The sequence below is a fragment of the Mustela erminea genome, chromosome 20 (genome assembly GCF_009829155.1).
Source record: "Mustela erminea isolate mMusErm1 chromosome 20, mMusErm1.Pri, whole genome shotgun sequence".
NCBI lineage: Eukaryota > Metazoa > Chordata > Mammalia > Carnivora > Mustelidae > Mustela > Mustela erminea.
The window spans coordinates 15,531,764-15,559,287 of NC_045633.1; the positions used below are offsets into that span (position 1 = coordinate 15,531,764).

The 27,524-nt window shown below is 52.8% G+C and overlaps 2 protein-coding genes and 1 long non-coding RNA gene across 5 annotated transcripts in view; 2 read left to right on the forward strand and 1 right to left on the reverse strand.

Moving 5' to 3' along the window:
- Positions 1 to 1,923, forward strand: part of TVP23A (trans-golgi network vesicle protein 23 homolog A) — a 34,041-nt gene extending 32,118 nt beyond the window's left edge. Inside the window, exons 6-8 of the mRNA XM_032327406.1 lie at positions 257 to 385; positions 1,040 to 1,099; positions 1,698 to 1,923. Coding sequence (XP_032183297.1) covers positions 257 to 385; positions 1,040 to 1,099 — 189 coding nt within the window. The 3' untranslated portion in view covers positions 1,698 to 1,923. The remainder of the gene's footprint in view (positions 1 to 256; positions 386 to 1,039; positions 1,100 to 1,697) is intronic.
- On the reverse strand, positions 380 to 21,364 carry NUBP1 (nucleotide binding protein 1). Of its 3 annotated transcripts, XR_004281767.1 has the most exons (12): positions 21,264 to 21,364; positions 21,081 to 21,185; positions 18,272 to 18,405; positions 12,065 to 12,133; positions 9,695 to 9,727; positions 9,006 to 9,096; positions 8,157 to 8,311; positions 5,494 to 5,604; positions 5,112 to 5,214; positions 2,722 to 2,805; positions 1,937 to 2,075; positions 380 to 1,805 (listed from the first exon to the last, which is right to left on the reverse strand). XR_004281767.1 is itself a non-coding variant. In XM_032327403.1 (11 exons), the coding sequence occupies exons 1-11, from the start codon at positions 21,280 to 21,282 to the stop codon at positions 2,017 to 2,019; spliced, it is 963 nt and encodes a 320-aa protein (XP_032183294.1). In that variant the 5' UTR covers positions 21,283 to 21,364; the 3' UTR covers positions 1,850 to 2,016. The 3 variants fall into 3 exon arrangements, 2 of the variants coding, with proteins under 2 accessions (XP_032183294.1, XP_032183295.1); XM_032327403.1 differs by lacking the exon at positions 380 to 1,805 and having other exon boundaries at positions 1,850 to 2,075; XM_032327404.1 differs by lacking the exons at positions 380 to 1,805; positions 21,264 to 21,364 and having other exon boundaries at positions 1,850 to 2,075; positions 21,028 to 21,117.
- LOC116580752 lies at positions 9,371 to 14,281 on the forward strand. Its single transcript, XR_004281770.1, has 2 exons — positions 9,371 to 9,757; positions 12,897 to 14,281. It is a non-coding gene; the product is annotated as an uncharacterized LOC116580752 (long non-coding RNA).
- Positions 21,365 to 27,524: the final 6,160 nt, after the last annotated feature.

A 27,524-nucleotide genomic window follows, 5' to 3' on the forward strand; every position in this document is an offset into this window, starting at 1 on the left:
GGCCCAGCTACGCATCAGCTCTGGGATTTCAAGCAACTTTCCTTTCTCTGGGTTTCGGTTTCCTTCCTACAAATTGGGATGCTGAGGGCACCGCCCACTCCGGTGGCGGCTGACTAAAAGATGCCTGAGAATTTGAGAAGGCTCGCCAGAGGCTGGCTGTTACGAGGTACAGGCCCGAGCCACTGCTGCGCGGCTTGGGAGGAACATTCCCGTTATGTGCTATCGGAAGAACCCCCTTTGCTGTGTCTGCCTGCAGGCCCTGGTGATAGCTGGGATTTCTCTCCAAGCCGCGAACCTGTATGGCTACATCCTCTGTAAGATGGGAGGCGAGAGTGACATCAGCAAAGTCGCAGCCAGTTTTCTGTCCCAGACGGTGTTCCAGACGGTGAGCTGCTTTAGTCTTCCTCCTGGACCCCTGAACTCCACACCCTTTGAGCGCGGGTGGCCTCTGGGCAAATGCCGTTAGAACCTGTTCCCTATCAGCTAGGCTGCCGGGGTCAGTGGTGCGTGTGTGTATTAAAATCGGCACAACATTGCATTGACCACTTGGACCGTTTTTTAAATGTTCAGGTCGGTGGTGTTAAGTACGTTCGTGTGGTCACGCCACCTTCAGCACTGTCCCTCTCCAGAGCGTCCCTATGACACATTCATGCCTGGTCTCCCTCCCCAGCGTCCCACCATCTACTCTGCTCTATGAATCTGACTCCAGCAGGGCCCTTGTGTAAGGGGGATCCTACAGTACGAGTCCTTTCGTGACGGCCACTGTTAGTTTTGAGTGATCTAAAAACTACAGAATTAAGTACTACACACACGCAGTTTTTTTTTTTAACCTAGCATATATTTCCAGAAGTGTGAGATCTTTTCAAATGGATGGTCTGAGCCATCTTAAAATTTGAACAATGCTACTTTATGCCACCACATTGAGCAGTGAGCCCTGTGGGCTTTCGGTTACATTGTGGGTTTGCTCTGCGCCTGGTATCAGCAGAGTCAGGCCCCTCGCGTGTGAGGGCAAAGCCCCAGTTGACTTTTCTCCTTGCAGGCCAGCCCAGGTGACTTCCAGAAGCCTGGCCTTGAGGGGCTGGAGATTCACAAGCATTAGGTAAGCGGCAGGACAGAGGTGGGGGCTGGGGCTCCGCTGTGCGGGGCGGCTAGGGTGCACAGTGAGGAGGGAGCTGGCCGGACGGGTCTGGCCGCTGGGCCTTCCCCCGGCTTCCAGGACCCCCTCCCCTTCCTCACATGGCACACACACAAACTCCACCACGGGTGCAGGCCAGAGGTGGGGGGATGGGAATGAGGGGAGAGGGAGCGAACGAAGGGATGTGCCCATCCTTCCACGGATGCCCAGAGGGAGCTGGAAAATGGCAGTTACCTCTCCCCCACCCCCTTGGTGTCAGTTCTTGTGCATCTCCTCACAGCGAGAATTCTAGAGTTTATGTCGGTCTCTCTTATGTAATGGGAAAAAAAAAACAAAACCAAAAAACCCAAAACCCTGTAATCGGTCTCATAGGACGGCAGAAATTACTGGACAGTGAACGCATCTTAGCGCATGGGGCATGGGCCTGGCCCCCCTGTTCTGTCTACAGGGGTGACTGAAGGGCTTTTCGGGGCTGGTTGCATTTTCCCCTCAATCTAAAGCACCGGCATTTGGACCATGTTATTCGAAACCATGACTGGATTTTGAGATGCTTCTTTTTTAGGCGTCTCTCCTGAGGCCGCAGTGGCTTAAGCAAGAGGTTGTCCTTCCGCAAGCTTCCAGCAGAGAAGAACTCCCTGACCAACCAGCTGTCCGTTTTCCGGAAGCAGGCCTTGGGGAGAGGTTTGAGGAGACATTTTTATTCTTAAGACAGCGTGTTTGTAAAGAATTCCTTTATATGTATGTGGAAAAGTATACAAATAATACGATTAAAGTGTCTGCAAAAATGACTTCACGCCCTACCAGAGTCTGGTCCTTTTCTGCCCAAGACCCCCGCTCTGTCCCCGGGCTGCTCAGGCTGCGCTCCACGTGCAGCTCGTGTCTCAGGAACCAACGAGGTGCTCTTCTTTGGGCTGATGGTGACCACAGAACTCCTGGATCTCTGGACCAGGAGACAACACAGAAGCAGTGAGGCTGTGCCCGTCTCTCCGGCAGCCCTGCCTCCGCGGGCAAGGGCTGAACCCCCCAATGGCTCCACTCCCCCAAAGGCCCTGTTTCTGCCGATGCCCTGACTCTGTCCACGGGCCTCAGTGCACAGCTGGAGACCTTACGTCGGCGCATTCCACAGATCAAGATGCCCGGCATGCTGGTATCCGCCCTGGACACTGTTTTCCTGGGCAAAAGGAACTTGTCACAGCCCACCAGCTGACAGCTTTAATGACCTGCTCTATTCCAGTGGCCTTAAAATGCCGGCCGGGCCCCCGCGGGCCACTCCCCAGCACGCTCCAGGCCTGCACGTGGTGGTTTTTTTTTTTTTTTCCTTCCTTCCCTCTTCCTTTCGCTCCTTCTTTGTTTCTCTCCCCCCCCCCCCCACCCTTTCCTTTTCTCTTTCTTTTCTGTCCCCTCAACGGCTTTCTCAAAGATGCCTGGCTTCCTGGGCTGAGGGGTCATTCCAGCCCCCACGAGCACTACTGTCTCCAGCCGCGGCCGAGTAGCGGTGAGCCTGATGACCCACAAATGGCTTGAGTGGGACCTTCGCACCCAGCCGGGCAGCCCTCTGGACCCAAGGGACTCGCGGGCACACGTACTTTGAATGATACTTCTATAGGCTAGAGCGGCTGCAGAAGCTGGCGCGTCCATCAGGAAAGACTGTCCTTTGTCGCAACTCTTACCTTAGAGAAATGAAAAAAAAATTCGTGAAGAAAATAGTGGCAAGGTGAAGTAGGGCTCTTTGGGGCCTGGGACATGGAGACCCTGAGCCCCTCTGACCTGTAGCGAAGAGCGAAGCAGAGGACTCGCACGAGATGAACGGGACACGAAGACCCGCGTGGGGCGAGACCGCCTCGCCTGGTGCTGTCGTCCCTCCTCCCCCTGCTCCTCCCTCCACTCCGCGTGCCCCTGAGCCTCAGCGGAGCCCCCGGCCCCCTGCTCAGCACGGCGACAGAAGCAGGTCAGCGGTTCTGCGCCCCAACCTCTGGAGGGTCCTGGCAAGGCCAGCTGTCCCCTCAAAGAGCAAAACCAAGAACAAGGAGAAGGGGGCAGCAGAGGCAGAGCCCAGGCTACCCTGGGAATATGCTGGACGACTGGACTAGGTCTGGGGAGGCCTCGTGATTGCAGCGAGAAGTGAGGCTTGAGGCCTCGTGACTTGTCCCGAGGCCTGCCCGCTAGAAGGCACCTCATTCGCTGGGCTTGGGACTGAGCGCAGCTGCACTCGGGGCCCGCAGCTTTGCTATCATCTACCGCAAAGTGCTCAAACCTTGGCTTTTTTGTGAAAAATGGCCCTAAAAAGAAAAACCTGGCCAAAGCTGGAGCCAGGCAGGAGGGCACACCCTCCTCCCCCTCCGCCAGCCCCGCTTCCTCTCTCCTTCCATTCCCTGCCAGGCGTGCCCCAATCTCTTGCCCGCCACTCCTGTCCTAGGGACCTGGACGCAGGCAGCAGCACACCCAGAGGCTGACGGCATAGTGTGCCTGGATGCCTCTGGCCACCCCGTCGCACCCCTCCTGTGTGTCCTCCTGCCTCGAGCGGCCTCTGCGCAAGAGACGCCTGCTCCCTCGCCTGCAGGGAGAGCGTGGGCAGACTCAGCCCCCGTCGGGTCCGCACACGCAGATTCATCTGCCGGGGGTGTGTACCCTTGCTAAGCAGCCGCGGGCTGTCCGTGTCTCATGCGGGAAAGCACGGAGCAGGGCAATGCTTTGGGCCGGGGGAGCACACGTGAGGAAGGCTCTCGGGATCTGCTGGGAGCCAGGGTGCTCCGGCAGCTGCTCATCCCCGCACGGCCCCCCTAGGCCGCACCTCCACACCATGCTCTAGGGCCCGCCTCTCTCTAGGCCCCCGGCAATGGGCCTCCCCTGCCTCGAGACCCAGCATGCGAGGGGGAACCTAGCGCTCCTCTCAACACTGGGTCCTGTGGTCACTTTCTGACGGAGGTCCCCATCTTCTAGATGGTTCGAACAACTCCCGGCCTTCTCCTCACCCATCAAAACTCCTGTCATCTTCCTGCTCACTGTGTCCCTCCTCCCTGCCAAGGCCCAGGCCCGCAACAAGTGCTAACCTCCTATCCCCCGTTCCCCGGCAGGGCCGCTTGGAGGCCTCCCTCTCGGCACTCACCCCCGTGCCCTTGCTCCGTCTCGGTTTCCCACTTCCTAACCCCTGAAGGCCCAGCTCCCAGGCTTGGCTGCAAAGCCGCCCACACCCGGGCTCCAGCCCACCTTCCAGGCTGCTCCCTGGGCTTCCCTGTGGCCCAGGCCCCGCAGCGGACCCTACTGTCCCACCACTTCTGCTTGGCTACCTTAAGCAAGTTGAACTCTACCTCAGGGAAACAACAATTTAGAGGCAGGTGTCCTTTAAGGAGTGGGGGTGGCCCTGCCACCCAGCAGCTGACACCCGAGAGTGAACACAGAATGGGGACAGGGTCTATAGCACCCCCTCCCACAGCCTTGCTGCCGCCCCAGCAGTATCTGGAGAGGACCTGGGGACTCTGGTACTAAAAAGGGAGCATTTTTCATGCAACGGGGCCTCTGTAAGCAGGCCAAGGCTCCCCTCTACTGCCGAGACACACAGGGCCGTCTGCACCGGGCTGGACCTCCCGGGAGGTAGGATGTCTTCCTAAGGGGTTTTCAAGGCTAACTCTGTTTATGACTTTCACCTCAGAAGCCAATTCCTGTCTGAGACGGGATGCCAGCATACTCGCCTGTTATTTCCACCTCCTGTTCCTGCTCCTTGCTGAAATCCTACCCTGGGACCTCCCAGCACATCCCTGAGCCATCTGCACCCCACCTTCCAGGACCCACCCCACCATGCCCCTCACACTGAGGGCTGCTCGCTCCCGAGGCGACATGCCCGCACAGTTTATGGTCTCTCTGGGCTGCAGGGGAGCTCCTGTGCGTGGGATCCTCGTCTGCTGCTCCCCTGCCCAGAACCGTGCCCGCGGTGGCTGAGCGGGCTGTGAAGGCCCCGTCTGGCAACGGACTCACCCACCTATGTGTGGGTCCAGAGGCACTTTCCCGAGGAGCGGGATCTTCAGATCCTGGCACATGACCTCCGCACCCCCCGTTGTTGGGGGGAATATCTGAGATTCTTTCTGTGAGGCAAGTCAAAAGGGGAAGAATTAGGATTTTGTTTCAGAGTCGTTAAAAATGGACCAAATTTTAAAGCAACTTAGAAAAAAAATGGCTGTTTGAATGTGAAATGTTAACCACCAGAAGAAATTTCATTAAATCAGCAATAGAGTTTTTTGTGATTCCACTTCCCCAAATGATGGGGAAAAGCAGAAACAGTGTCCCAGAGACCCCCTTCCAGGCTTCCCTTCTCCCCGGAGGAAGGGACCCATCGGCTGCGCCCCAGGCAGCCGCGCCCCCACCTTGCACTTGGGGCAGACGAAGACGCTCATGTTCTCCACCACTCCGATGATGGGCACCTTCACCTTGTGGCAGAAGCTGATCTCCTTCCGGACATCCTGGAGGGACACCTCCTGTCAAGGTTCAAAAGACCGTTTGTTTCAAGGTCAAAGTGGAAGAAAGAACGTTTGTGCGGTTGCAGGGATGGCCGGTGAGATGCACTAGGTTCCCCATAAAGCCTTGGAGACTAATTCAGCAAGTATCTCTCTAGTCCCAACCATGGGCTGAGCCCTATCCTAGGGGCTATTTCCCCTCAAACCCTAAGAGGATAAACGTGAATGGCCAGATAGCAAACTTACAATTAATGCACAGAAAAGTGACCTTTTACAATATCCCCACATTCTATTTTCTCATCAATATACTACACTGAGCCAAACTGTGCAGTATTTTCTAGACTGGGGGATAGGGAAGTATGGCCTGTGGGCCCAATCTGAACATCTATTTTTATTTTTGTTCAGACTTAGATATGGGAGCAGAAACAGTGTGTGGGGGGTGGCGGGATGCGTGATGGGGAGAAACTCAAGCAGACTCCACACTGAGCATGGAGCCTGACCCAGGCCTTGATCTTATGACCTGAGTTCATGACCTGAACCAAAACCTAGAGTTGGATGCTTAGCTAAGCCACGGAGGTGCCCTTACTTTTTTTTTTTCCTAAATAAACTTCTGGACATAGCCACGCCCTTTCCTCTACATGTTATCAGGGCCTGCTTTTGTCCTACAGTGGAACAAGGAAGTGTTTGGAACAGAGGCAGTGTGGTTCACAAAGGGTAAAATACTCACTATCTGACCCTTTATTGAAAAAATTTGCTAACCTCTGATCTAGACTATTATAAACACAAACAACTTTATGGACAAAAAGAGAATAAGGAATATTCCCATATTCAGATAAAATTCACCTCTGAACTCTAAAACCTCCTTTTACAGTGATAAGTAGTGTAGCCTCCTGGCTTGGAATCTTCTCTACCTCCCCCCGGGTCATGGAGTCACAGACACACTATTCCTAGCTTGCTGTTGTCAAGTAACCGGGCTCCCAAAGGCTCAAGGCTTCGAGCCGCCTCTCCTGCAGCATACATTTGGTTCTCAGTCCCTTTGAGACTGAGGTATAGACAAAAAGGCATTTAGCTAGAAAATAAGCTGGTTTCAACTGGTCACAGCAACTCTGCGGTTCTCTCCTTAGTGGTCCTATAAGAAAAGGGCCTGCTTTGTCAAAAAGGACCCCCAAAAGAGAGCTGTGCCCGCAGCCGTGAAGGACTCTGAGCAGGTGGGTGACCCTACTGTTAAGTCACATTCTCCAGAGAAGTTCCACACAAAGAGGACACAAATGCCGAGCATCTTCCCACGGCTTCCTGGAGAAGAGCCAGCAACTGCTCAGTCTGTTTCCCTCCTGACCCCAAAGGGGACGTCATGCTCGGTTTCACAATAAATGTGGCTCCGGGGAGGCCATCTTTGCACCAAATGCATTGTCGCTGTTTCTTAACAGGTGATTTTAGAGTGGTTCTACGCTCACAGCAAAACCCAGCAGCCAGAGTTCCCGTGTGCCCCTTGCCCCCACACCCATAAACCTCCCCACCAGCGACATCCCACATCACAGTGCTCCGTTCCAGACAGACTGTCTTCCTGCCAGGTAACGTGGCTGGGACCCACCCATGACCACACTGCTGGTAAAAATTCAAAACCACTGTGAAGTCCATCTTCACTACCACCCGCTGGGCCAGGTGCTCCCCACCTCTCGCCACTTAAGTGGTGTCCTGCCCTTCCCCTTGACCCCAAGACCCTCTCCACAGGGCACAAGAGTGCGGTCAGACACATCCTGTGCCAGCACTCACTGACCCGGGCACCTTCACGTGGCCCCTGGTGTCTGTCACAGGTTGGAGCGCCGTGTGTGCCTGCGTCCAGCACCCACTTTCCTCTGTGAGCCGCACAGGGAGGCACAGGGGGCCGTGAGGGAGAGCCGGCCTGTTTTCTCCCCTGCTGCCTGGCACGCTGGTGGTCTGTGAAGGTCTGGTGAGGCCTGAGGGTGGGAGGGACTGATCCACGGACAGACTAAAGCCTTCTTTGCCTTTTTATCTTAGGAGTGGAGGTCACAATAATCTTGAACAGAATAATCTATTATTCCGTTGAACGGAATAATCTATTACTTTCTTGGCAACGACAGTAAAGCCTGTTGCAGACCTGACCGCGTTTGTTCACTGCTGAATTCACTCCAGAGGATACCCCTGCGCTCTCCTCAGTCTGGGCGCAGCATGGCCTCCAGGTGCCTGGGGCGGGCACTGCTGGAGAAGGGGCCAGGACCACAGCGCCTTCTCCAGAAATCGGTCTATACCCCAGGCCGGCTCTACAGGAAGCCAGGCAAGGCGCAAGGAAGCAGCACGCAGGCCGCGGGGACTGCTGCGTGAGCACAGTCAGGGTGACATGACCACGAGGGACAAGCCGGATTCTAACAGCACAGGGGTCTCGCCGGCTTTGTGAGGGAAACGGGAAAGGCCACTGTGAGCCACTGCGGCTTTCACCTGGGGACAGAAAGAACTGTGGAATGCTTATTTGTGAACAGCAAATGCCTGGGTCCCAGAGACAAACCTCCGATGCGGCCGAGTCCGGTGCCAGCGGCCCCCAGGCGCCCGCTCACCTGAGGCGTGGTGATGATCACGGCCCCGTCGAGGCGCGCCGCCGACAGGTACTGCACGACCGACAGGTGTTCGTCCGACGTGCCGGGCGGGGTGTCCACGATGAGGTAGTCCAGCTCTCCCCAGTCCACGTCACGGAGGAACTGCTTGATCATGCCTGCAGAGAGTGCGCCACAGAGCCGCTGAGGCCTCTGCTCTCCCTTCTCCGGACCTGCAGCCCCTCAGGCACTTTGGGATTCTCACGGGCCCCCGGTCTGTGCTGTCTGTCAGCAGTGGCTGTGACGATGGAGACATGTCGCCGTCATGACTGGGGGAGGGGGCGGGGGGGGGAGGCACTGGCATCCAGACGGTAGAGGCAGGGGTGCGGCCAGCATCCTGCAGCCTGGAGCGCAGTCCTGCCCTCCCGTAACCAAGGACTGCCTGGCCCCAACAGCAACGGTGCCAAGGCCGAGCAACCCTACCCGGTGAGGGCCACTCCTGCCTGCTTCCCTTAAAGCCTCCTGCCCAACCACCCCGCTAGTTACCTCACATGCTTCCTGCTGCAAAATACTGTGAAACCACAGTGAAACAGCCCGAGGGTTACCTAGCCTTCAAAGACAGAAAGTCGCCATAGATGTTACAAATGATAAAACAGCGTCTGTTAGCTCCCTGGCTACTTCTATTAGCTCTCTCCAGCCAGTGCAGAGGCAACCGGATGCTTCACCGCGATGCAACCGGATGCTTCACCGCGATGCTCCAGAAAGCCCGGCAGAGGACCGTTGCCACCATGACGGGAGACGGTGCAAAGGAAACCTAAAGCAGTTTCTGCTCTCAGAAGACCGTGCTCGCAGAGAGAAAGCAGAGGGGCAAACCATTTTTTTTTGGTCCCCTCCAGATGACGGCGTCGTCAGGACTGCTGAGCAGGAAACCGACCGACATCACCCCGAGGTTGTCTTCCACGAACTGGAGAGGATGAAGCAGAGAACACTTAAAACCACAGCACAGGCACTTCCTTGTTGTTTATCGGAGCTCAGATTGAAAAAGCTGTTTTGAGAACAAAATGACCCTGGGATCACTGGGTCTATTCACTGTTTGATTCCACAAATCATTGTGGGTGAAGAAGGGCTACCATCCTGGGGGACCTGCACGGGGTGCCGCGGGGCCGTGTGTGGCAGTGCGGGAAGCGCGGCCCAAGCATGTCCTCGGCTGCCCTGGCCTAGGCTGGCAACCTGTGGCCAAACCTGGCCCACCTCTGCGTTTCCTAGAACGTTTTACTGGAATACAGCCACTCATTCATTCATGTACGATGACCTTCCCACTATAATGGGATAGCGTGTGCCCATAACAGTGAAAATACGTACTGTCTGACGCTTTATAGAAACGCTTTGCCAATCCCTGATCTTACCTGTGTTCCCTGAGTCTAGAAGAGGGGCCCAGTCAATACTTGCTGACAGATAAACAGCTGGGCTGAGGACCTGCTGCATGCCCAAACCGTGTCCGTTCTGAACACGTGGCCCAGGGCACACTGCCTGGCAAATAAGGCAAAGATGTGAAAACTCACCACTGGAGACCAGCCCGAGCCACTCTGGTGAACCTGCAGAGACACGAACACCGACGTGTGCTGGTAAGAGATGAGGCACCGTGGACATGGTTCTAACACACTCAGATCTACGCGTTAGGAAGACGATTTTATAACACAGTTCATCGTTTTAAATGCCACCACTCAGTTCTGAGAGTCAGCAGCTGGGGTGAGGCCGTGGGTTAACAGAAGCTGTGTTTCCTACCGGCCCCCCCCATGCCTCGGGCTGGGTTTTTCTGAAATGCTTAGATGAGTCCAGGCAGGGAAGCAAGCTTGGCCGAGCTCACACAGAATTTGGGGTGTAACGTGTGTTATAAGCAGGGCAGGAATCGGGCGGGGGTTGCTGAGCAAACGGGGCAGGCTGCCTCAGTGCACGATCGGGAGTGAAGGTGTTGGCTTCAGTGAACCAGGGGGACCAGACCCTGCCCCGGGGGAGCGTCTGCGCCAGTCTGCTGCACCTCCCGGGGTGGGGAGGGGGCCAACAGGAAGCCCACAGGGCCCCCTCGAGATTCAGATGCTGTCCTTCCAGTAGGTGCTCGGTAATAGCCAGCATCCTGCCCCATGCTGCCCCCTCATCCTGAGACTAGAACTGACTCATATGCCAAGTACACATTGGTCTTAGCACATGGGCCTTACAGCAACCCCAGAGCTGAAACAGAACCCGTTTTCTTTTCTCAACAGCCCTACAGAGGCCTAATTCACATACTACACCAGTCTCCCATTCAAAGCGTACACATCCGTGGCTTTCAGGCTATTGCCAGAGCTGGGCACCCACCACCAGTCGGCTGAGGAACGTTTTCATCATTCCAGGAAGCTACCTTATGCCCCGTGACAGTCACACCCAATCCTTCCATGTCCCCCGTGCCACCCACCATCCTAGGTGACCCCCATCTCTGCTCTGTGTCCACAGATGTGCCTGCTCTGGACACCTCACAGAAATGCAACCCTAGGACATGTTGTCTTGGGTGCCCGGCTTTAAGGTCTTCTTGATTTTTATGTACTTCGCAAATTCCAGTACAGTTAACGTGCAACGCTGCCTCCGTCTCGGAGGGATGTCACGGTGATGCGGCGCCTGCATGCTGAGGCCACACTCATCACCCCAGCGGTGCGCTCAGTCCTCGGCACCTAGTTCACCCAGCTCTTAACGACAGCCACCCTTCATGCCTATGGAAACTCGTTCTCCACAGGGGCAGGCCTGGAAGACGGAGAAATGAAACGAGCCGTAGTGCAGGAGAACAAAACGGCAGAACTTGTGTTCTCTTGCACCGTGCGAACCGTCAGTGCCGACAGAAACCTCGTGGACGGCGTGGTGGGTGCCCAGAGCCCGCAGGCCAGCAAGCCCAGCTGTGCAGTGGGTGCGCGCCACGGGGCCTGCTACCAACGGGTGCGCGGGCAGACGTGCGCCCTGCAGCTTGGCCTCCACCCCCGACTGCCTCACGCCTTTCCCAGCATCCTGGGCAGCATATCCCAAGCCCCGAGCAGAGTCCACGGGCCCAGCCTGTCTGCTTCTGGCTCCTGTCCCCTCCCTTTGTCCCTCTGCCACTAGTCACTGTGTGAAGGACACACCTGCTTCCGCCATCCTGTACTTGCTCTTGTGGCCCAGAAGGCTCCTCGCCCACTCTCCACAGCAGGGTGCCCTTGGCTGCACCCTGACTCGCCCCATCCCCTTACCCAGGCTTCGTCCTCTACTGTCTATCAACTGCCCCCTTCCCCCAGGGCCGGGGGCTTCATTTGCCTCGTTCACCACTGTACCCCAACCCAGCAGGGCCTGGCAATCACATCGAGAATGAGCCCGTCTGACACCCTGGGAACATCCTAGCCCCCCAGCCCCATTTCAGTGCACTGTCTTTGAGGGGGTCCCTTTCCAGAACAGCTTCTTGCCACAGGAGGGGGTGGCCAGCACCTGCGTGGACTGCTGTGGTGCTGCAGCCGTGTCCCCAACCCATGTCACTCTGCCACTCACAGTCTCAGTTCCCCAGGGGTGACAACAGGGGCAAAAACATTCCCTTGTTTCCAGAGTACAGACACCTGGCAAGGACTGGTCTAGCTTTCCCAGGCATCGCGACGTCTCTGTGCCCTACTTCCACATTTTACTTGCTGTTTCCCTTCCCCTCTGAGAAGGCACTGAAACTGAGGGTTCTCAAATGGCGCAGGGGCACTTGACAGATAGTCTCAGCCTTCTAAGGTCACAGCGGCCGCTGAGGCAGACAGACAGACTGCTGAATGTGCACCTGGGTTCAGCATGGCCGTGTAAAAACGCATGGCTCTGCCGACCCCTCTGTGTGGGGCTGCAGTCCGGGGCCACGGCGTGCCGTGAGAATACTTTCCTGCAGTTCCTCCTAGATTTATTACCTGTTCTCCTTCCAAGCCCATTATCTTGGGAATTGACGGCCCACATATATCAATGTCCAGAAGAGCGACCTGGGAAAAAAGAAGAGACCAGAACAGTGATGCAACTGAATGTACAATCTTCCAGATGTGCACCAGTGGGAAAGGAGGAAGGAGGAAATGAGGAAGGGAAGAAGAGGGAAAGAAATGGAGTCAAATGAGGACCGAGTAGAGTCTTGGTCCCCATCCCCCATGTCTAGCCTAACTCTGGGGTGATCTTCTGGAGCCGGTGTCAGGACCCCTAAAGATTTGGGCCTAGCCACCACCTATTTGGCCTTTACCATGGCCTTTACCACGGGCCTGAGGGGTGGGTATTGTGATCCCAGCTTTCCAGAAGAGGGAATGGAGGTTGGAGAGGCCCAGGGATGCGTTCAGTAAGCAAGCAGCAGAGCCAGGACCTAGCCCGAGTTCTGGCGACTCCCCCACCAGGGCTCCTTCCATTAGCCCAGGAGGACTAGAGAGGAGGGCCCAAGTGGAAACTCCCACCAAGCTCTGACCGAGCCCCACTGTGCTGTGATCCCGAAGGTTAATGATGGCTTAGCCTCAACTTCTAAAATAAGAAGGAAGTCTGGAAAAGCTCTTTGCTGGTGATCTGTGCAACCTCTACTCCTTCCACCCCAAACACCCTGCTTTCATGGGGTGATAAATGAGAAGGTATGAGACAGTCTCTGGGAGCCATCTGAAGAGCAGAGTTAATATTCATCCTGAAAGGTCAGATACTAAGCATCCAAAGTGCAGCACGTCTGGGTAACTTTTTAACTTGCCCCGAACTGGTTTCTTGCTTCCCGCTTCACAGGCCCCTGCAAACCCCTACCTCCTGCTTCCTCACACCCGTGATCACGAAGACTGTTCATCCTGAGACCAGCCGCTTGCCTCCCCCGCCCTCTGCTGGACCAGCTGAAGAAAGCACCAGAAAGATGCCGCCGCCGCAAGGCAAGGCCGGTGTGTGTTAATGATGCACAAACACTCTATCTCGGAGGCTCACGATTCAGGAAACTACACCATTACTATGACCCTAACAGACTTCACAGTACTTTCGGTTTCTAGCCACTCTGTCTCTGTGCCCTTTCTTTCGGGAACAATTTAATGTTTCAAGGAACTAAACTCCCCAAGGGGGTGAGTCTTGAGTGAAATGACTCAAGGAGGGAGGAAACATATCATGGCACTCATGCCCCTGGCGGTACCCAAAAAGGCTCTGAATGGCCCTGCTATTCAGATCCCTGAGGAGCTCTGTGTCCTGTCCCTTTCAGACTTCCTGTTGAACCTGTCCCTACCTTAATATCCATCCAACTGGACTCCCTTTCTGCTCAGGCTAGAGAACCTGAGCAGAGAAACGTGCCTGAGGAAATCCTACCAGGGCCTCTGGGGAAGGTGCTAGAACCCTGATGAGACAAGCAGACTTTGCCACACCTCTCTCCCAGCCAGAGACTGGTGGAACAGGATACTGTCAGGATCCACAACTTTCCCATACCCAGCACACCCAAACTCCCCCTTAAGAAGAGGTCCTGGGAGGTGACTCTTGGCACTCCAAGGCTGTGTCACCTCATACAAATGGCTTCTGTCAAACAAACGTTCAGGAGACCATCAGGCCCCTTCCAGCTCCAAAGTCTACTAGCCCCAGAGATGAGCCTCAAACACTTCAGTCCGGAAACCCCCAGAGCAGACCTGTTATCTGCAAGGCGTGCTATAGCTCCCAAGGCAGGATGACCTCCTGGTCACTCATGGGAGCTGGTGCCCCTGTTTCTCCCATGGAGAAGCAGGACGTGAGTCTGCGGTGTCTCCCAGTTCCGGTGTCCTACTCCCCTCACCACAACTCACACATGCCCGGCCCGCCTGTGAACCAGGGAGGCGGTTCCCAATTCTGCTCCCTCTTGGCTCATGCCCTTTGCTAACGAGCTGCTGGACACCTGCCTGCCTGGAGCAGAAGAGCCCTGCTCAGAGGCAGGGATGAGCTTCCACCGGACAGCAGACAGGAAAGGGACCAGGAGTTTCCCTCTTGAATTTAGGCAAGGAAGAAATGTGTGCTAACCGAGAGCGATCAGCCAGACTCAGGATCTACTATCTGTCACTATCCCGCTCCCTCTGGAGACAGGGTCGTTCCCAGTCACGAGTGGGATCTTGAAGGAAATACACTTTTCTCGGTGTGGACTTTTTTTTTTTTTTTTTTTGTAAGCCACCACCACATAAACAAATCCAGCTTCTCTAGCCTGATTTCCATACTGGACGGTGCGTATTCCTTCACTTGCCAAGTCCAGGCAACTACGTCACAACAGAATTATATAAAAGCACAATTTTACATAAACAGCTATTTCCAAGGGGTTATACTTGCTTCTGGCCTGGTTAAAGCCCATCTTCAGAGGGCTGCTTAAGAAAAAAAAAAAAAAAAACAGAGGAATATAGGGGAAGGGAAGGAAAAATGAGTTAAGATGAAATCAGAGAGGGAGACTCGTAACTCTAGGAAACAAGTGAAGGTTGCTGGGGGGCAGTCGGGTGTGGGGGGATGTACCTGGGCTATGGCAATTAAGACATTGCAAGTAACGAGCACTGGGTGTTGGAGGCAACTGGTGACTCACTAAATTCTACCCTGAAACTGGTAATACGCTATGTTAATTAATTGATTTTAAATTAAAAAAAAATTAATGCACACACAAAATAAAATATGCCTGACGGCTTCTAAAAGCAAAGAACACTCTGGATGGTATGGATACTGTCTCAGAGAAATAATCAGTTTTTGGCTAACCAACTGGCCAATGGTTAACAGAGCAGATCAGTCAGTGGACGTGCAGCTGCTCGGCACCGTAGTTGGTGTGGGTGGGCCACAAGCCCGGCACTAAAGCGGAAACAATCACCCTGCTCCCCGCGTTCCGGTTAGTGGGTAAAGGAACAACGACTGCTATCACAGACATTTACTGAACACTTACTACGCAGAAGACATCAGGCTCCGGCCTCATTTGTCCCCTGGCACTTGTTACACCCACTGTCCTCATCTGGGCCCTCATGGCTGCTCACAGAGACCCGAACACCGTCTCCCACCTGGCTTCCTGTCCCCTCTAATGACACCCAATCACACACTCGGCTGACGGTCATTTCGAGGCTCCTCAAGCAATGCTCCAATCCTGCCTCTCTGCTTTCCAGATGCCTTAGCAAGTCCTTCAAAGCCTCCCTGGTCTGGCCCAGCCTCCTCCTCGGGCCCCCTTCACCGGAGAAGCCCCACCAGACTGCCCGCCACAAACACTTTCCATCCGTCCCCACCACAGGCCAGGGGCTGCCTTCTCTAAGCCCAGGGGACCCTCCCAGGCTTCCTTCCCTTGTCCCAGATTCCCTAGAGCACATCTCCGAGGCTGGATGTCAGATTTCAGAGAAGCCCACCACAGCCACTGGCAGGCCAGCATTCTAAAATGCTCAGAACAGAAATGAGGAATAAGGGAGAATTCAGAGCCTGGGTGCACGAGAGGAACGCTGAGCATCTTCCAGCCTCTTCCCTCCCGAGAAGGCTGGGCCTCGCCCAAGGTTTCAGTCTTGCTCCAAAGATGCACTACCCCAGCCGGCACCAGTGTTTCTCGTGCTACCAACCAAACTAGGGCCCAGTGAACTACAACCTGGGGGCCAAACCCAGCCTGGTACCTGTTTTTGTTCAGCCCACAAGGTAAGAATGATTATTACATTTTTAGAAGGCTGGCGGGGGGCTTTGGACATTTCAGAAAGTCTATTTCATGATGTTAAAATTACGTGAAATTCAAACATCAGTGACAGTAAAATTGCGTTAGAACATAGCCAAGTTTGTTTACAGACTGCCTATGGCTGCTTTCCTGTTTGAGGGCAGGACTGAACAGTTGCCATAGAAACCGCAGGGCCAACAACACCTAAATTATTCACCATCTGGCTCTTCACACAAGATGTGTGCCCAGCCCTGAAGCAAATTTTAATTTCTTAATCCAGCGATTTGAAAACTATATTCCTAGAGTCCTCGGATACTGGCATGGGGTCTTAGTGGCCTGTGTGTCCTACAGTTCAGGTTAGATCCTCTGTGCGCTGTAGCTGGCTTTTTTGTGAAGAAGTATCAAGCCTTATGTCAAGATCTTATGGTGGTGTTTCCTACTTACATACAGTGGTTTATTTACTATAGGTATACAACACTGATCCAGCTTTTGGAGTTTTAAAATATAATGGACAATGTCTGGCAGTTGTGAAATTTCAACACTAGGCTAAATGTACCTTTACAGTCCCTTTTAGCACTTTTTTTTTTTTTTTTTTTTAAGTCAAACAACAGTGAAAGGTATGGTATAATGAGGAAGAAATAACTTTTCATAACAAATCTCGATTGGAAATTCCCAGTACCTGCGATTTTAAAAATACATTGAGTTATTCGTGGGACTCAGGATAATTTTGCAGACCCTAGAGAAGCGATCCATTTATCAGTTAGAAAAGAAATCTAAACCTCAGCCTTCGTATATAAAAATAACTCAATGTTCAAAAGGCATGAAAAGAAAATGAACGCTCAGGAATAAGTCAGTGTACGAAGAAGGCATGATGACCACAGGAAGAACTGAAATGGGAAAAAACAGCTTTCAACATGAAAACACACACAACGGTTTTCCTAACTCCTCTGCAGGCCCTGAACAGTGTCCTGGGTCGCAAGAGGGCAGATGGCGATCTCCATCTGGCGAGCCCAGGCTCTCTAACCCAGGCCACGCACAGCGCCGGCACCCAAGTCCTCAGCCAGTTCTCTCGTTTCGGGCGTCAACCCATTGGACAGCAGGATTCTAAGAGACATGCACGCTGCTCTAGCCGTTCTGACGTGGAAACATGTTTTCCACCGGAATTTTGAACAAAATTTTATTTTGGAAGGAAAACAAAGATGGAATATGTTCTGTGTTTAAAAAAAAAAAAAAAAAGAAACCACAGTATCCATGGTTTTATTAGGTATATCAAGTGGTAATCAACGTGAATACTGGGATCGCCTTTCTAAGGTCTGCAAAATTATCCTGAGTCCCACGAATAACTCAATGTATTTTTAAAATCGCAGGTACTGGGAATTTCCAATCGAGCTTTGTGGTGAAAAGTTATTTCTTCCTCATCATACCATACCTTTCATTAAAGCTGAAATCCAGAGAGCAGCTGAACTTTTACTGGGCAACTGGAGTTTTCGTGCTCATGTGTGGGCTGGGGTACCAGTGAGTGGCCCAGTTCAGGGGCTGGCAAATGTTTTCTTTCTCAAGAGTCAAACAAAAATATACTTGACCTTTGAACAAGGCGGAGGTTAGGGGCAACCCCTGTGCAGCTGAAAATCCGTGTATAACTACTGATTCTACCAAAATTTACCTACTAATAGCCTACTGTTGACTGGAAAGTCTTACGGGCTGCTAAAGCAGTAGTACATATTTGCACATGGGTATTATACACTGTACACTTATACTACAGTAACCTCCAGAAAAAATGTTATTTAGAGAAATGTGTTTAGGAAAACACATTTATAGTACTATAAAAAAATCCAGGGGCACCTGGGTGGCTCAGTGGGTTAAAATCTCTGCCTTTGGCTCAGGTCATAATTCCGGGATTCTGGGATCAAGTCCCACATTGGGCTCTCTGCTCAGCGGGGAGCCCGCTTCCTCCTCTCTCTCTGCCTGCCTCTCTGCCTCCTTGTGATCTCTGTCTGTCAAATAAATAAATAAATATATTTTTAAAAATCCACATATAAATGGAACCATGTGGTTCAAACCCATGTTGTTCAAAGATCATCTATATTTTAGACTTTGTGGGCAAAATCAAGGACACTACAAAACAATTCAAAAGCAACTGTTTATAGACGTAAAAATCATACTTAGCTCATAGACCGTAAAAAGGCAAGAGAGGGGCTGAATTTGCCCACAGGCTATAATTTGCAGACCTCTGGCTTAGAAAGAGGCAGAAAGGGACTGAGAGGAAGAACTCTGAACTTAACAAAATGATCAGTGATGCCAAACGAAATCTACACCTGCTATCCATTGTCACAGGTAGGGAACCTAAGGAAACATTTCATCTCACTGCATAGCGGCCACGCGTTTCCTCCTCCTCTCTGCAAGGATCTAGAGTCCCAAGAGACTAATCCAATTTAGTCTAAGCAATCAGTTCTCCAGAAGTCATCACACATCCTCATATAGGATGCTCTCCCAGTTTTCCCCAAGGCCTCACCTGTGTGTTTTCATCCTCTGCTAGGCCATGGGCAAGGTGGGCACTGAATGTGCTTTTTCCAACGCCACCTTTCCCAGATAATACCAAGATTTTGTGTTTCACCGTCTTCATTTTTTCTTTGATTTCTTCTATAGCTGCAAAGAAAGCAAATCAGGTGATTTAGTCCCTGAACTAAATTTCAAGTGTCACTTTTTCAATGGACCAGCAGGAGCTAAATCCTTGGGGCCATTTCAAGAGCCTGTGTATGAAATATTACCTAGTCAATGACAATAACAAGCACTGCAAAGAAAATAAAGTTATCATCATCTCTGGAATTTTCTTGCTTATTGGTTTACTTGTCTGTCTCTTACTAAAACATAAGCTCCACGAGGATACAGACAGTCTGAAATGTTCACAGCCATATTCCCAGCTTCAGAAGAGCTTCACACAGAGTCATGGCTCCCAACCTGGGGGCAAAATCCGCCTGGGGAGCCTTTGATTGTCACAAGGAAGGGGTGCTGCTGTTATGTAGTGTGTAGAGGCCACAGATGCTGCTAAATGTCTAACAATGCCAGGCACCTGGGTGGCGCAGTAGGTTAAATGTTCAACTCTTGGTTTCGGCTCTGGTCATGAGATTGAGCCCTGTGTTGGGCTTCGCGCTCTGCTCAGCATGGAGTCTGCTGGAGATTGTCTTCCTGTCCCTCTGCCCCTCCCCCTACTCGTGTTCTCTCTCTCATATAATTCCTAAAAAAAAAAAAAATCCCTAAGAATGCACAGGACAGCATCCCACCCCAAAGAATTATCCAGATCTAAATGTCCATAGCGCGAAGGCTGAGAATCCCTTACAAACAGCAGGAATTTATAAGGACCAGTCACAGATAACTATCACAGATCATACACTTGCTGTGCACTCAACATTTCACCTCGCTCCAATTCCTTATAATACCACCATGAAGTAACTATTCTACCTGCTCCTTATTTATAATTTTTTAAAAAATATTTTATTTATTTATTTGACAGACAGAGATCACAAGTAGGCAGAGAGCCAGGCAGAGAGAGTGGGGGAAGCAGGCTCCCCGCTGAGCAGAGAGCCGGATGCGGGGCTTGAAACCAGGACCCTGAGATCATGACCTGAGCCGAAGGCAGAGGCTTAACCCCCTGAGCCACCCAGGTGCCCCTATAAAATTTTTTAAAAAGATTTTATTTATTTGACAAAGAGAGCGAGAGAGAGAGAGAGAGAGAGAGAGCACACAAGCAGGGGAAGTGGCAGAGGGAGAAGCAGGCTTCCCACCAAGCAGGGAGCCTGACATGGGGCTCGATCCCAGGACCCTGGGTTAGAAGGACCCCGAGCCAAAGGCAGCTGCTTGACAACTACGCCACCAGGGAGCCCCTGTCCCTTATTTAAAAAGTAGGTTACAAGGGGCGTCAGACTCTTGGTTTCTGCTCAGCTCAGACAATGATCCCAGGGTCCTAGAATCAAGCCCCAGGTCTGGCTCTACATTCAGTGGGGAGTCTGCTTGGGATTCTCTTCCTCTCCCCCTGCCCCTCTCCTGTTTGTAAGCACGCTCTCTCTCAAATGAATAAATAAACCTTAAAACAACAACAACAACAACAACAACACAAGAAGTTGGTTCCAAGCCCAATGTGGGGCTTGAACTCATGACCCTGACATCAAGAGTCACATGCACTATGGACTAAGCCAGCCAGGCACCCTGAGCCCCATTTTGGATAAGGGAATGGAGGCTCAGAGATTTTAGGAGTCTTGCTCAAGGTCATACTGTTTGCGGGAACCAGGAATCAAACCCGAGTCTCTCTTGGAACTCCTTCACGATTCTCTCAGCCTCCTGTCTTTTCTTTTTTTTAAATTTGACAGAGATCACAAGTAGGCAGAGAGGCAGGCAGAGAGAGAGGAAGGGAGGCAGGCCCCTGCTGAGCAGAGAGCCGATGGGGGGCTCGATCCCAGGACCCCGAGATCATGACCTGAGCAGAAGGCAGCGGCTTAACCCACTGAGCCACCCAGGCGCCCCAGCTTCCTGCTTTTTAAGATCCTTTTGGTAAATCCCCAGAGTCTGTCCCACCCTCCAATGTGTCCTTCGTCATACTTATCGCTACGATGATTTAATGCTTGCTCACTGGTTAATGGTGGGGGGTCTCCCCTATTAAACTAACATCCACTAGGGCAGCAACCTCTTCTCTCTCATTCACAGCTGTATCCCCAGCACAGAGCACTCTGTGCCTAGCAGGTGAGGATGTATTTCTGTTAAATGAACAGGAGAAATGCTCCTTCTCAAAAGGAAAACAATTCCGGGCGCCTGGGGGGCTCAGGGCATGATCTCAGGGTCTTGGGATCGATCCGGAATGGGGAAATCTCTGCTCAGCAGGGAGCCTGCTTCCCTTCCCCCTCTCTGCCTACTTGTGATCTCTGTCTGTCAAATAAATAAATAAAATCTTTAAAAAAAAAAAAAAAAGGGAGGGGAGACAATGCTGCCCAAGAATGAGCCAGAGCAACCCCCAGTTCAAAGTCTATACCCTACTCCCTAGGACGCTGCCTTCCCCCCGACCACGGACTACTGCTGTCACTCAAACCTCTGGCCCCACCCTTTCCCTCCCGCCCCTAGACCAGCTCATCTTGAGACACGCCCTCCCTTAGACTGGCAGGTCAGTCCCCGGTCCTTCAGGCTCCGCCCCATCCCACTACTTCCCTCTACTCTTCGGACTTCTCCACAGCCCGCCCCCTCTAGGCCCACCCCTCCTCCTAAAAGGCCTCCGGGTCCCACCTCTTCCGGGCTGGCGCCCTTCACTTCCGGTTCAGGCCTTGCCCCTTCCTCACCTGGGTCGGGAGCGGCGCCGGCTCCGGAAGCGCAGAGCCGCTGGTTGGGGCAGCCCTGACATGAGGCCCCTCGGCCCGCCTGGGCGCTGCCGGTCCCGGGACAGCCTGCGCGGGCACAAGGTCACAGTTAGAGTGGCTCCTGTCCCTTCAGCCTCTCCACCCACGCCCCTTCCGCGCGCTCACCCTGAGGCACCTCCTCCATTCGGCTGCCTTCGAAGTCTACGCGGTCACCGGAATACGCTTTACGTATTTCCGTCTCCCCGCGCCCAATCTGACTCTCCAGCCGCGCGAAGTAAGTCTCGGAAAGAGGGCTTTGCTCACGCGCGGACCTTGTGCCCGGGGCTTGGGGCTGGTCTTTTCCATTAAAGCCGAGCTGTGGAGATCTTTCGTAAATTATTCAGTATATAGCTCCTAGGAACAAAGGCATTATTCTCCGTGACCTCAGTGCTCTTTCATACCCAGGCAATCGGATACGGATGCAAAATTATTAGCTAACGTGCACTTTATATTCAAACGTACTCAATTGTCCCAAAGAAGACCCCCGCCCCCCGCCCCGCATCCTGGATCCCGTCAAAAGTCGCACCTGCCGTTGGTCCTCATCAGGCTCTTAATTCAGAACAGTCCTCCTCTCCTGCCCCCTTGCCATTTTCTGTCTTTGAGCACAGGAATGAATTTGGATACAGTCCAGGCCATTCGCCTTATGCGATACCCACTCCAGGATCTTATTCTGTCCGAAACCCGCCCCCGCCATGATTAGATTCCGGTTAAAAGGTTTTGGCACAAGGCCCCCGAGTCATGTGAACAACTGTGGTGTCACAGCGAGAGGCACAGAATGACAGTGGGTCCCGCTGTTGGTAAGGCGAGGGCTTGGCCGCTTGGAGAAGGCGGCGTCCGCCCGCCCTGCCTCTCCAGCGAGTGGTACCCTTTCCTGTCTGCAATGAATAAGGATTCTGAGATGATGATTCGTGGAGGTCATGCGAGTATCCTGTTCATCAACCTTGCCCTTGGCGGTGTTAGCACTGTTCTTGCCTGAACCCCTTCTAGCGGTGTTCCCAAACTTGTGCCTTTGGGTGAGAAAACAGAGGGTCCAAATGTCTGAACTCCTTTCCTCAGGTCACACCGCTGCTAGCCAGGGAGCCAGAGGGATGAACCTGGGCCGTGGGGCTTGTGAGCCTGCCGGGTCACCCGTAAGACACAGTGACAGGTGCTTCCGTACGAACCGCTGGTGCCACCAAACAGCCATGATGCCAGTCGTCCTGGCACCCAGCCTGGCCGCCACAGTGGATAACGAAGCAGGTAATTAGTTTTCTAAAAGCTATGACATTAGACAACAGGGGTGTTAGGAAAGAAGTCCTTAAAGGGTGGTGGCGGGGGTGACGAGTGGTGTTTCAGACGGAACGAACCACATGAACAAGCCCAGAGGTCCGAGAGAAAGTCCCCCTGTTAGGCGGGGACTGTCATGATCTGCAGTTTGCAGGTAGGAAGACAAGGTCACTGGGAAGGGACTTGCCCAAGGTCTCAGAGCCGGTAAGTAGCACAGCTGGGAGGCCAGAGAAATCTATTGTAGGGCCTGCGCTTTTGACCACTGTGCCACACACCGGGAGGCAGGATGCAAACTGTTCTCTTTTCACTGAACAAAGTGAGGCTCAGAGACGTTAAGTGGCTTACCCAGGAGCTTGCAGCCAGAAGGTTCCACCAAACTCTTGAGACCGCACGCTCTTTTTACCCCCTCAGCCACAAAGCAGAGGCCCAAGGCCAGCCCCCTTCTGATCTTCCTTACTGATGTCCCCTAAGACACTTCCGGCACGTTGCTTCCAGCTGTCTTCAGCAGCCCTGCGAGCTCTAATTACCCAGGGGCCCTCCCACTCAGCCAGTTTCTCTGCTCCGAGGCAGGGAAGAAAGGTCTTCCACTCCTCAGTCCCTCCCTCCTCGCTCCTCCCCATAAGGCTGTAAAAACCATCACGTTCCACACTAGAAAGTAAAATCAAGTAAACCTCCTCTCTGCTTTTTGCTCCAGATCTCTGTCCTGCGGTCCCCGGCCAAACTTCCTGTCTCACCGGGGATGGAATTTTCCATCTGTGGGAGTGAGACCCAGAGGGCAGGAGTGAGGCTACAGAGCAGATTTCCAGGCCCATCCTGACCTCCTGAATCAGAAACTCAGGGGCTGGGCTGGGGAATCTGCTTCTTTACGCTCTCACCAGATAGTAATTTTATGCACTAAAGTTTGAGAACCACTTCTGAAGAGGAGTACGTCTCAAGACCCTGTCCACTTGTAGTCACCCTTTCCACATCCTTCACACCTTCAGGCCTAACAGACTTCTATCCACAACTCTTCCCTCAAACCACTTCCTCCTTCCGGAGTTCTTATCTCAGAGAATGGTACCCCCGCTGCCCTAAGAACTCAGGTCTGAAATGTGAGCATCGGACTTGCTTCCTTCCCACCATCTCCCTGTATCAGTTAGCACCTGCTGCGTAACAAGTCATAAATACACGTATATGTATGTATATATGTATACACACACACAAACACATATATATACTGTGGTTAAAACAAAGGTTTATTATTTCTCATGAGTCTTCTGGTTTTATCTGGGCTCACTAATGTGGCATCATTCAGGAACAGAGTAGAAGATTCTCATTCTTGTGTGTGCCTCAGTCTCCCTTCATGTGACCACTGTCTCTCCACAAAAAATTCAGTGGTCTAGCCCGAGCGCCTTTCCATGGCAGCTGAACAAGGCTGAGATCTGGTGCAGGGTCTCTTTCTCATATCATACTGGTCAAAGCAAGTCCCAAGGACGGCCTGGGTTCCAGGGGCAGGGAAACAGAGGCCACATCTAGATGGGCAGAGTGGCAGGCGTGTGTAGAGATGGCGGTACAGGCTGGCAGTCACTGCTAGAAACGTTCATGATGTCTCTTTCCATGTCCGATCAGGCATCAAGTCCCCTGGCCTCACTTCTGTGTGACGTGATGGTGTAGTTCCCTAACTGGTCCCAGTATGTCACCCCACTGTGAGCAAGGCCTCTGTTCTACCCCTAGACTCTAGGCTCAGGCGTGTGACTGACTTTGCTCGTGAAATGTTAGCCAAAGTGAGCTAACAAAAAACAGGTACAAGGCTGCTGTCACTTTCACTTGCCCCTCTGCCCCCACTATGAGAACACCTCGTGGGCTAGCCTGCAGGAGGGGACATACGGGGCCAGGCTGAGCCACCTGGGGTGGTCCCAGCCAAGTCCGTCCCAAAACAGGGACCCTGAGACCTGGGAGAGTCCAGAGCCCCCTATCCAGACCTGCAGGTGACTTCCAGGTATGTGAGTCCTGAAGAACCATCCAGCCAACACACAGACTCAGGAGCTGAACAAACACTTCACTGTGTTAAGCCCCCAAGTTCAGGGTGGCAACAGACAGCTGATGCTACATGACATCATCATCCCGTGACCTTCATCCAGACCCTGGTTCTTCTGGGCCTGCAGTGGTTTCTGGGTAGCCCCACTAGGCTATGTGGCCACGACAAGCTTCCCCCAGCCTGCAGAGGCTCAAGGCAGCAGAGATCATTCTTGGCTCCGGCTACCGAACGGGTTCACGGGCAGATACCTGCTCGTCGTTCCTCAGGGATACACACGACAGAGGCCCTACCATCTCACGTTGCCATGGTCTGAGCACACGCTCCAAAGCTGGAGCGCATGACTTGTACGATGCTTCTTCAACACATTCCCCCCCAGAAACAACCCCTATGCGCACACCTTCTATTCAGAGAATCGGTCACACCCAAAAGAGGCATAGGGAGTGTGGTCCCTGGAAGGAGCAGAGACCAGGGAGTGGCCAGTACTGGACTGTCTCTCATGGTTCCCCAGGGGGCTCCTCTGCTACATGTCATACGGTCCTTTCCCCTCACAATTCAGATGGGTCACTCTGCTACTCATGCACCTTCCCTGGCTCCCTATGGCCCAAGCTAGCACGAACCTTGATACGGTTTTCAGTCCAGTTCAACCCCATGACTCGGGTTACCCCTGCCACCCCATTTTTGCTCTGTGCCACTGTGCACGCTGAGCTCGATCTAAAACCAAATAGCAGGCTTTTCCTTGGTACCCCAGCCATTGCTCTGCGGCTCACACCAGTCCTTCACCACGACTCTGGGCCTCTCTGGCCCTCCTCTGGGACAGGTCACCTCTCCGCATCATCCCACGGGAAGCCGGTTCAGGCCCATGGAATCCACGGCCTTCTCCTTTTCCTGAACACGGCATGTTCCAGAAGTCTGAGCCCAGTTTTCCGTTTTAGGAACCCAGAAAGTGTGAATGCTGCAAACCTAACCAGAATCAGCATTTGAAAGTCTATTTCTGTTTACATCTCCTTTACATTTATTTAGTTTAGGGAGTTTGATAGATTTTAAATTTAAAGTTTTTATTTCGGTCCCCCTGACTGAAGGTGGCGAGGAAGACCGAAACAACAAAGCGAGAGCTAGAAATGTTGTCATTTCAAATGTGGAAAAACTCAGTACGTGTGCCAAAAGATTTAATTAGCTACGTTTTTAAAAGCTTTTAAAAATAAGTTTGTCAAAGTAGAGACCCAGCAGAAAGCTCAGTGGCTGCCAGGGGTTGGGTTAGGGAGGGAGGAGTAGGCGGAGAGCCCGGGATTTTTAGGGCAGGGCAGCTCTCCCGCGGTCAGGTGTGATGGTGAGTACTTGACATTGTGCACGTATCCGTCTCCCAGGCCCTGCACCAGCAAGAAGGGACTCTAACTCACCCTGTGGACTTTAGTTAATAATAACGATTCACTATTATGGTTCACCCATTGTAACGAATGACTCCACCAACGCCAGATGTTAGTAATGGGGGAAACTGCCCAGGGCGGGGCGTTGGGGGGAGAGGTAGAGAGGGAATATTCTGGAAATCTCTTAAGTTTCCTGATAACATTTCTCCATATGCCTAAAACTGCTCCGAAAACAAAAATCTTTTTTTTTTTTTTCTTTCTAAGTTTGGTTATACTGTCGATGTGATGAGAGTTTAAATGTGCATAAAGGGTGTTGGGACACTTGTGCACATATCCCCTGTAGCTTACTTTCTCAACGTGGGTACATAGTATGATCCCCTGGGGGTCTTAGGATAGGCACCTGTTCAGGCAGGGAGCCTTGGCATGTGCCCAAAGGGGTTCTGAACCCGGTTTCCAGTGTGGGGTTTCTCCAAACCAAACAGCGCCGGGGTCCTACAGTTCAGCCGGGTTCCTTGATTCTGATGCTCTTCACTGGAGATGGCGTTCGAATCCACAGATTAGGGGCTCAGTTTTACAGGACTGGACACCCCCCCCCCCACCCCGCGACTTCATGTGTCAGTTGCAATTCCGGGTTGTCACCTGTCCTGACTGCCCGGCTATACTTTGGGGGTTCCAGTGACACACACACCCCTCCGTGGACTGCAGACGCCTGTCAAAGTCGACTGTTTTCTGACCGACTGGCTACAGATCAGTTTTCCATGACCTTCTCTCCCTTTGGATTCGATTAATTCGCTAGAGCGACCCACGGAACTCAGAAAAACTTTCCACTTAGCGGATGACTCTTCTTGCTGTAAAGGGAGAGAATTACGGAACAGCCGGGTGGAAGGGATGCTTAGGGCAAGGTCACGGGGAGAGGGTGCAGGGCTCGCTTACCCGCACTGGGCACGACTCTTCCCAAACCCCCCCAGTTCACCAAACCGGAAGCTCTCCAAACTGGCCTTTTGGATTTTGCGGAGGCTTCATCACACCAGCAGGATTGATTAAATCATTGGCCGTTGGTGATTGGCTCAACCCCCGGGTGGGGGCGGGGGACTGAAAGTTCCAACCCTCCAATCGCAGGGTTGGTTCCCTGGCAACCAGCCCGTGTCCCAAGCCGAGGCCCTAAAGTCATGTCAATAACAACAAAAGACCTAACTCACTCTCTGGAAATTGCCAGGGTTTTAGGAGCTCTGTGTCAATAAGGGGGAAGAAAGCCAAACGTGTTTATTATAAATCACAGCATCATCACATCATGTTTTAAAAACCCTCAGGGTCCTTTTAAATGACTTTGTAGGTCAAATGTAACAGTTTTAGACAATAAAATTGTCAGAAAATTAGAAACTCTTCAGGGTCTGTCGCGATAGCCCTCCAGACTCCCTGGATGCGGATGTGTGAGATGCGTGAGGGCAGATGACCCGCGGCTCTACAGCCCGTGTTCTGAAGTCGGAGGTCGTGTTCAAATCCTGATTCCAGTTCTCATGAGCTGAATGCCACCGGGCCAGTGCCTTCTCATCTGTGGCCTCGGTTTGCTCACCTGTATAATGGGGATAATAAAGGCATTTCACACCTCCACCCCCACCCCATGCGGTTGCTGCGGGCGTAAAACACTGTAATTCGTGGAAATCGTGGAACACAGAACATCCAGAGAGCAACGATCCAATACAGGCTTCTGTTTAGGTAAACTCAGGTGGAATCCTGCAC